The sequence below is a fragment of the Halyomorpha halys genome, unplaced genomic scaffold (assembly GCF_000696795.3).
Source record: "Halyomorpha halys isolate HHAL.00 unplaced genomic scaffold, Hhal_1.1 Scaffold689.1, whole genome shotgun sequence".
Taxonomy (NCBI): Eukaryota; Metazoa; Arthropoda; class Insecta; order Hemiptera; family Pentatomidae; genus Halyomorpha; species Halyomorpha halys.
In genome coordinates this window covers 263591-274121 of record NW_027113663.1, presented here as the reverse complement: position 1 = coordinate 274121, position 10531 = coordinate 263591, and the positions used below count along the sequence as shown (strand labels likewise).

The 10531-nt window shown below is 29.2% G+C and overlaps 1 protein-coding gene across 3 annotated transcripts; it reads left to right on the top strand.

The window, feature by feature from the left end:
• The first annotated feature begins 4161 nt into the window (after window positions 1-4161).
• On the top strand, window positions 4162-9566 carry NC2beta (negative cofactor 2beta). Of its 3 annotated transcripts, none has more exons than XM_014428042.3 (4): window positions 4162-4309; window positions 4751-5005; window positions 6387-6550; window positions 8119-9566. In XM_014428042.3, the coding sequence occupies exons 2-4, from the start codon at window positions 4780-4782 to the stop codon at window positions 8233-8235; spliced, it is 507 nt and encodes a 168-aa protein (XP_014283528.1). In that variant the 5' UTR covers window positions 4162-4309; window positions 4751-4779; the 3' UTR covers window positions 8236-9566. The 3 variants fall into 3 exon arrangements, with proteins under 3 accessions (XP_014283528.1, XP_066907160.1, XP_014283527.1); XM_067051059.1 differs by lacking the exon at window positions 4162-4309 and adding an exon at window positions 4329-4416; XM_014428041.3 differs by lacking the exon at window positions 4162-4309 and adding an exon at window positions 4373-4525.
• The last annotated feature ends 965 nt before the right edge of the window (window positions 9567-10531 follow it).

Here is a 10531-nt window from a genome sequence, read left to right as displayed (position 1 = left end):
AACAGTTTTTTAAGGAAGGAATTTGGGCTTTACCATCTCGTTGGGAGAAGGTTACCGACTGTAACGGTGGATATTTTGATGAATAAAGGTGATTATTTGAAAATATTTATTTATTTATAATTTCCCCCAAAAAACGACAGGACTTTTTGAATGACCTGGTACATAGTTTTCATTAAAGTAATCAAAAATTGGGGTGAAATAGGTCTTTTTTTCTTCCTGCCTGAGATCTGCCAAAGGCAGCAGTTTGATGGTATATAACTTTTTATTTTAAATCATTCTTTAGGCACTTTCTATTATATGTAGGAACGATTAATATTATTATATTGGATGTAGTAGGTTTTGATTTTAACACAAAAAAGATGCCGTCAAAAAGCTAATTTTTTCAGTAGTAAACACATCCGCTTAAGACTATAATTATTTGATATTTTGTCAAATTGCGACAGACTATGAGTTTCAATAAATCAGTAAAACAACTTTTTGTAAATTAGCATTATTCAAAGTTTCTATGTTGGAGTTGGTATAATTATAAAAGGATTAAAATTGAGATGGTGATGTCGGGTAATGAAGTCTGATGCGTATACGAGGCTATAAAAAACAGATCTTTCAATATTTTATAAACCTTTTTTTTTAAAAAAAAGAGCAATGATTAATGAATTTATTTCATGATTTAGGATTATCGATATATTTTCCTGCCTAATACTGGTGCAAAAAATTATGACAGTTTAATAGAGTTAAAAAAATTATAATCGTTTATTAGCTTTTTAAAGTTTAGAATTAATTAATATGAAGATAAATTCACCGAGTTAAAACAAGTACCGAAAAGAAACTCATTAAGTAAAATAACGCCGAATCAATTAAAACGTTTGAATATTTTCGTTTAGGCAGCTAATTGTTGATGCATTAATTAATTCTATAACTCTAGAGGAGAAAAAAAAATAGACTATTTCAACCCAGTTTTTTATTACTTTAATGAAAAAACTATAACATTAAAAGTCAAAATTAATGACAAATTCTGGTTGGAGAAAAAAATGGCGGCTATTTTGAAGATACAAAATAATCATTTTTGTGTTCTTTTCAGAAAAAATAAAAGTTTGTGTTTTAGTGCTGCTTCTTAAAATAGTGGAATTTTTCAGATCTAATCTTTTTGATTTAATGGTGGATAAAACAGTTTCAATTCAAGAAAATGTTCTCGAGCGTTTCCTTTTATAAATGTACTGGAACGTTTTATTTTATATCTCCGATTCTAACTTGTTTACGACGGTACTGTTTATACCATTGCTTGTAGCTTAGATGGCCTTAAGCCCCTCTCAAGTTCCCTGTAAATTAGCAACGTCGTCTTGAGATAATTGTGTTTTTGTGATTTCTGAAACCAAATCGAAGACCCCTGAAATACATATTTTTGGATAGTAATCGAAAAATATACTAAAAGGCCCCAGAAGTATATTTTTCGATTACTATCCAAATTCGAATTTAAGGTTTGTTTTTTTTATGTGCGAAAAACGAATATCAAATTTATTTTAACATAAAAAAGATTGTATCTCATTTTGCATGTTCACCCGGGCTAAATTATTTTAATAATTAATTTATCATTTTGGCATATGGAGGAAATAATATACCATTCGATTTGTTTCCGGATTTAAAATTAAAAAAAAAAGTATTGTCAATAGAATCAAACAAGCTAAAATGTACAGCTAATTCCAAAAACCGGCTCTAGATAGTTATGATTTTATTTCGTGAACAACGGACATCGGCATAAAAAAAGGATCTTCCAGAAGTCGAGCCCAAAAATTTATAATTTTTCGAGTGTTTAAAAAGATGCAAAGAACGAATCTGATTTAATTTTTTCTAAACTAATTTTTTTTTTTGTCTACTTCATTGGAAGCGACTTTCGGTTTTTGTATTTTTTTTATTCACTTAAGCTCATTTAATGTAAGCAACAACCTTTTTGTTCTTGTTCTACTGGAAAAAACAAATCGACTGGTATCTAATAATCATTAAATACTTGTATAGCAAACAACTCTAAACAAAATTCTGAAACAATGTAAATTTTTTTTTCTCGGCTCCTTCTAGGGCGCATTTTGGTTCTTACTCTTGGATACTTGTCTAATATTTTTCAAGCTAGTATCACCAAAAAAAGTAAGATCGAAATCGATGATCCCACGTACGTTTGCATTAGAATCCATTGAAATAAATTGATTTGCAATCACTTCTATATTAACTTAAATTTTAATGGACTCTCACAGCTCTTATAAAGCTCTCACAAAGAGATAAGCCTTCAGTCTAGGTGACTATTCTGTGATTATTAGAAATTTTGTCAGAACTAATAGAATGATACTGAATTTTATTCTTTGTGTGTGGAGAAGAAAAATGGATTGGGAATTGAGTAATAAAAAACATGGTAATAAAACATTTTATAATGATGTTATATCATTATATACTTCACAGGTAGAACCATGGTTATTACCCCTCCCAACTGTCAAAAATAACTACTTCAGCCGCAATTTACTCCAATTATTATATTATTTCAATCAATTTAAAACTAACTATCATGGAACTTCATAGTTACAGATGATTCCAAAACAGTCGAAAGGAATAGGCACTCCTGTCGTTCCAGACAATCACATCCTCTTATTTTCGTTACAACCATATACTTCGATGTACACTGCAGAGCTCTTCGGAATCAATCGCGCAGTTTGCAAAATCCCTCTTAACTGCCCCGCTCGGTCATCTGGTCTGACTCGGAACCTGCCCTCAAATCATTAAAAGATCCATTTTCAACACAGGAATGAAAATACAGACTTGCAGGAAAGACTAGCTATAAAGACAGGTCAAGTCCTAACATCATCAACATGCAAAGATGTTATTTTATGGATCAAAGAAATTAAATTATAAGAGTGGCAAGATTAATGGTTTACCATGAGAGGCAAAAAGTTAAGAATGGTCTAGCTAACAGTGAAATGTCCAACCAGAAACTGGAATCTGCTACGGAGAGATGTTCTAACCATGGATAGGCCATACTCGACTTACCCACGGTCATCTCATGAAAAAGGAAATGCACGGATGTGTTGCTACGGCGGAAACGATCTCGCCGTTAGGCACATTCTCACTGAATGTATTGCTCACGAATCACACCAATTCTCTTCAGATTTAGAGATGCTGAGAAAAGATCCCATAGCGACAAAACTTTTTCACTTTTTATAAATCGTTAATAACTGTGGTTACATACAGGATAACTGTAATGCCAGCATGTATAAGTGGATGCATAATTTAATATAGTAATTTACTCTGTAAATTTTAATGTAACTTTGTAAAATGTAAATTGTAATTGTAACTTTCTCACTTTGTAATTGTATCTTTGTGAATTTGTAAACTATAATCTACTAACTTTGTAAATCCAGTGTAAATGACCGTAGTAGTCGAAATAAATAAATCAATAAATACCACTGTATACAACATAAATGTTATTTTCTTATCCAAGTAATAACTTACGACTGATTTTATTTCAGCAATTGTTTATTTAAAAAAGAGGATGGAAAATGTGAAATATAGCAATAACAACGAAATTTTACTTAGATCGACCATTACTTTGTAAAACCTGATCAACTTGGAAATTAATTCACTTTCGTACACTAAATTATCTATTGCAAGTAAATTCTTGCATAAATAAAGTGTGCTTCGCAGGCTATGATATGATACACTATCACTTCCAACGTGTTACTAACTAAACGCGAGATCTTATAAATACCGGCCCTTAAAATATCAACACATCCCATCAATTTTATTATAAAATTGATTGTGTAGTATTTGTAATAATTTGAGAAGGTAATATGCCTCATTATAACTTATAAATAATATTCAAAAATTGTCATTTTGTCATTTGTGAAAAGGGGTATCCCTCTTACCCAATGGCGTCCCTTCCAAGAAATTTTATTGCCCTCACTAATTCATTAAAAAATAGATCCATATATTTTGTTATTGGTTTATTAAGAATAGATTTCGGTGTTTTAATTTTTGTGTTAATGTTAATGTTCATTGTTCTCTGGTTTGTAGGTTCCGTCAAATTGAAACCGCACAATAATGTGGTTCCCTCCAAAATTTTTAATACCGTAAAAAGATCTCCCCTCCACAAAAAAACTAATGGCGTAACTTTACCGTGCACCCCTTCTGGGTATCCCTGTTTTGAGAGAACACATTTCCCGATTGTAACCCGTTTTGAGTGATAGTTCATTTTAAACGTCTACACCTTCATAATTATTTTGAACAATAAAATATTTACAAATGATCAATACCATTGCTATTCTATACTTTAGTGAGTTTCTATTTATTAGCTACAAAAATATGTTTAGTTCATAACAATAAGTACAAGTGTTGTAATAGTTGTTTTGGCTACACTGATTACCAGCTGTATCGGATGAGGTAAACTTTAAACTTGTAACATCTGGTTAAATTTTGTAAACAAGTTGACACCAACAGTCAGACTGCCTTAACGCCTGTTACTTTGGTGTTATCCGATTGTTAACTAACGGTTTGTAGCCATTTTACTGTTTTTGTAATCATTGTGTTATTGATATTTTCTTCGTTATCTTTTTTATTGTCGATTTTAAAATGTAGCCACTATTTATGAAAGGTCAACCGTTGTTTTATTATTTAAGTGGCCTTCATATGCTAAGATTAAATGGTTAATGTAAAGTTACTTGATTTCATTAATTTGGATTGTCATTTTGAGTAATGTCATTCTTCTTTGTTGTAGATTTAATTCCATGAACATCAACAAACATTATGTCCAGCACAAGTGTCCCTGTTGAAGATGATGAACTAACTCTACCTCGAGCTTCCATAAACAAAATGATCAAGGAGTTAATTCCTACAGTTAGAGTTGCTAATGAGTCAAGGGAGTTGATTTTAAATTGCTGTACGGAATTTATCCATTTGATAGCTTCTGAAGCCAATGAAATTTGTAACTTAAGTAGAAAGAAAACTATAAATGCTGAACATGTCCTGAAAGGTATGTAGTAAACTTTATTTCTGTTTGTTTGTAATTTAATAGTTTTCGTTTGTTACTAACAACAAAGCCCTTTCATTGTTAATAGGCTTGACGACTTTATTGTAAGTGATGAAACTGCCTCTTTATGTAAATTTGTAGTATATGGCTATTTTAAGTCTGATGTTAGTTGCTTATTATGTATACTGTATAATAATATTCTATTATGATTTTTTGGCCTTACATTCAAGTAGTGGCAGCTATTGGTATCCCTTCTGTATATTGTTTACATTAAAATGTTTATTAGCCACTCCTGTTTATTGTTGCTGAGTTTTAATAATGCTAAAATATGATATTCTTTTTTCCTTAGTTATTTGATTGTATTAAACTTTTATTTTTCTCTCCTTGATAACTATTGAAATCTTCAATTTGACATATTTACTATCAATCTTGTTAGTTCTCTCTATATATCTTATCTGCTTTATTATTTGATGTTAATAGAAGTTTTTTAGAATTTTTAAAAAAATAACTTGGTTGTTTCTAGGCGATGACAACTACTTTAGATCCAGGACATAATTAAAAGGCATGATTTATACCTCTTTTAGGATTATTTTGAATAGTGACAGTTTTAAATATGCCAATAATACATTCATCTTCTTATAATTATCTCAATATATCATGTCTTAAAGTTTTTTTACCATATTGATTTTTTATATTATTTAGTTTATTTTTAAGTCACATTCAAAAGTTTGTTTTATTAACTATCATGAATTACTATGACTTTTAGTGTTTTTAATAAATTGTGTAACAGTGTATTATTTTGTTTTTATATGTGTTACTTTCCTTTTCTTCAGTAGTAGTTACTATTTCATACAGTTAATGTCGGTAACAGATCCACAATAGATTTATAAAATCTAATGCTAATTTGATGTTTACATTGTATACATAGTAGAGCACTTCATTTTGATAAATTGTCTACATTATCATGACAATAATTTGTTACCTATTCTTGCTCCAGAGGTAAACTTAACTCCTTATGAAGTTATTATACTTACACTATCTGAACCTTTCGTAATTATAAAGTTTAATAAATAGCTTTAGGTTAAGACATAAGAAACAATTTATTTTTCTCTATTAATTTTTAACTAATGCCTTAAAAAATATTTTTAAAAATTCAATCTATGTTAATATTTATATTCAGTTCTTCTTATCAATTGCTTTTTTAGATTCATTCACTTCACATAAGAATGCAAGTAATAGTAGAATGATCTACTGATAACCTATTTTGATGCTATGAGCTGGTATTTCAGTTTCTATTCATGTCTTAATATGTTAATTATAAGATCTGAAAAAAATATTTATGTATATGTATACAAATCAACAATTGGTGTAAATTTTTTTGTAGCTTTAGATAGGCTTGGTTTTGGTGATTATCGATCTGAAGCAGAAGCTGTTTTACAAGACTGCAAAGAAGTCGCTGCTAAAAGAAGAAGACAAAGTATGAGGCTTGAAAATCTTGGAATTCCAGAAGAAGAATTGCTTCGGCAACAGCAAGCTCTATTTGCCAAGGTAAATTACTTTATTTTGTTAACATTATATCTGAAAATTGCTTGAAGATTATTACCAGGAATTATATTCTATGAAGGGAAATAGAAGTAGCATATCATTATATTATGTATTTTAATGTTAATAAGTTACACAAAAAATTTATTTTGTTGTACTCAAAACATAATTGTTCCTGGAGACCACAAAATATGATCTCAATATTTCAGATTCTAAGTTATGGTTCAAGATTTTTCAATATTATTTCTAGTAACTTAATCTGTCATTTATGTTGACTTCACTGAGCTGATGTCTGTTTGGTGATGTACTACCCTTCTGAACTTTATCCTATTACTCATAATACAATTTTCCCAGCCTTTTGGCGATCAGAGATTATTCCATTATTTTATTAGAGCTAAAAAACAACACAAACCAAACACGAAGTACCAGAAACTAACCTATCAAAACGACAGCAGACAAAATGGTATTAAGCTCATCTGGTATGTTGCCTGACGTCATTCCCTATTTAGCTGACCTATTAACAGACTCTCAACCATGTTAAATGATATTTAATTTTAACATGCTAAAAGAAGAAAATATTTCTTCATTTAAACCAACTTTTTCCATATAACATGTTAAACTACGATGATAATGATGAATACCATTGATAATCTGGTGACCAATCTTAAAACACTGTTTTTTTTTTTCTCATAATAATATATGTTACTTTATATAAACATACAACTATATTAGTAGCACTCAATAAAGCCATTAAAATTGCCGATTAAGTGTTGGTATGCTATGGTATCAGGAACCGGCTTGTTAGAATATTACCCCATATATAAGGGATGCTACAAATCATTATCTTCCCTTGTTATCCATGTTTTGGTTTACCATTTTATTGCAGGAAATGCCTTTAAATATTTTGAAGTTTATTATTAAGCTTTGAAAATCTTGGTCCACATTAGTTTATAACAAAATTGTAACATTTATTTGTAATTTATGTATATATAGTTGATCGTAAAAATTGACATATAAGAAGAAGACCGCAACCCTGACCATCTTCTTATATATTTATTTGTAATACTTGAATTTTTATGTGGTTCTATTTAAAGTTTATTAAGTAGGCTTTAATAAGCATTGTGCAAAAATGATTTCAATGCTAGACTAGAGATCTTATTGTTGAAGATTTTTAAGGGTTGAGAATTTCTGTTTGTTTCAAAATAAACCTAAAGAAAAACTAATGCTATAATTACCAGAGCCCTTGTTAATTCATTGGGTTTTAATTGTTTTAATACCTTACACACCCTTAGCCTATATGATTGAGGGAACTTTCAAATCAGGGGTACTTATTTGTGAAGAAGAATAATGCTTCACTTGAAAGTTAATACATATATTTTTATAGATCAGTATGGTGTTAAAATTTCATATTACTAAATATTCTTCTAAATTAAAATCCCATTAAAGATATTAAGAAGTTTCAATATCTTTATATTGAAAGTTAGAAGTTACTCTCATTCTATATTTAACATTATACTGGAATATTCTTGTTAAATATATGGTAATAATATTTTATTTGTCTTTGACCATTGTAGGCTAGAGAAGAACAAGCTCAGGCCGACCAACAGCAATGGCTTCAGTTACAAGAAGCAGCAAAGATTGCTTCAATGCAAAAATCTGCTGAGGAAAGTGACCCTGATGATTATTCATAGTGTGGATTTAACCTTTTAATCACTTAAGATGTCATTATCAAAAATGATAAATGAGCTGAATTCACTTAAAAATCAAATTTTCTCAGAACAAGAAACAAACTCTCATTAAGTTGTTAATGTTATCTTTTTTGTTTCCTCACAATAATAAAATAATTTAATTAAATTTTTTATTTATAAGTTTTCTAACATGACTTATTCTTTTGAGATCAGATTTGTGATATTATTTCTATTGATGTTATATATATTGGGTGTTTAAAAGTTATTGTACTTTCAACTTTATTTTGTTACTAATTGAAAATTCCATTTGAATCTTAAAATATGGGCATAAAAATGAGTCTTACACTAAAATAAAAAATTAACTTTGTACCTAATTATTTATTGATTTGTTTTTTGTATGAACAGATGGTGTATTCTGCGTATCTATCTATATAAAGGAGGACCTACTAATTTTCTTTATTTTCCTTTGTATTCTGGTCGTGTTCAGAATAAAAGCACCCTTTGTTCTCTGCCAAGAGCTGTATTTACCAATTCCTATGTTATAGGAATAATTCATCCATTGTAAATAACTTGCAATAAAAGTTTAGTCCCTCATTATTTTTTAAACAACTCTTCATATATATTCTTTTGAGATGTGCTCATTTATTTTTAGGTCAGATCACTTTTTTTCTTTTAACTTTAAAATCGATTGTGTGTAATTATGTAATTGCATTTATGTATATATTTGTTTAAACACCTTACTTTGTAAAGTATATTTGTATATTTAATTTCTTATATTTATGATTGTATGTAATTTGTTGTAAATCTTTGTTTTGTCTTGATTTTAGTTGTCAGATTTAACTATCAGCTATCCTTACTAAAATTAGTACGATGTAATATATACTTAGCATTTAGTCTGTATTATAAATTTTCAATATGGAGGTTTTATTGATATTAACATCATCTAGAATTATAAATACAAATCCAAGACAAAATTGTTTCATTTTAGAAGTAGATATGTTTAGTCAATTTTCTGTATCGTTTGAAGAATTCCATAATTATACTCATAAAGTTATCTATGAACGGGTAATAATATTACTTATTTCATTAAAATACAGTTTTTAATTTTATTTTGTACTTACAAATTTATGTGGTCTGTTTGAATTGCATTTGTTTCTTCTTAAAATTTGGACATTGTTGAAATATAACTGCTATACAGTAAAGCATTTTACTACGATAAAGTGAATTAAATAAACCTTAGAAGTAAAAAATATGTTATACTCTGGGTGATGTAGTTCTGAATGTGTAAAATATTACCTGTTCTTTATTCTTCAAAATAAATGGATTGCTCAGTTTCTCTATTTTTTTTTTTTTTAAACCAACAATTAAAAATCATGTCTTAGTCAAGGTGGATTCATTTGCAATGCTGTTTTTCTATCTCCTTCAAAGTAGCAATATTCACTTCAGAGGACTTATAATATAAGTGACAAAATTGTACCATTGGTGAGCTTAATGTATATTTGTGCAACTCTAGATCAAAATTTATGTCCATTTTCTGACAAAGTTCATTGTGCACTAGAACTGTATAGCTTGAAATATAGGGTTGTAAAATAAGTTCATGTTTTACTGGCATTTCAATAAAAACTGCAGATTCTTGTAAATATTTTTAATCAATTATATATGACCCATTTTGATTTATTACATGACGCCATCTTTCAGGTAATTTTTTAATTCCTTCCTCCCAGAACTTCTTAAATTTTTGCGAAATGAACTCCACTATGTGCGTTTTGCAGTGCCCAAAATAAGAGAAAATCTGTTGGGACAAGGTCTGGTGAATCCCATCCAAACTCCAATAATTTCTGCTGGGTCTGCAAAGACACGTTAATACGGGTATTATCATGATGGAAAACTATGCCTTTGTGATTAGTCAATGCTGGCTCACCCCTACCTTTAATTGTTCCAACTGGGCACAGTTCTGCGTAGCGGATTATCCTTTTCAGAAATAAAAAATCGTTAAATGACGAAATGAATTTTTTTCTCATCCAATTTGAGCGAGCAAAATACCACTAAAATATAAGGAATCTTGGTTAAAACTTATGCATAAAAGCACCTTAACTAATCCTTTTTTAGAATATGTAAACATTACTGACCAAGTAAACATGATTTTATAAAAATACAAAGAGGATTAAATTGAAATATTGAAAAATGCTAAGAACTTATTTTACAACCCAATATAACGTATTGATCCTGGTCACTTTGAAGTTCGTTCTGATCAATATGCATTTTCAACATAATGCTTTCCTTATAATTTGTCTGACTG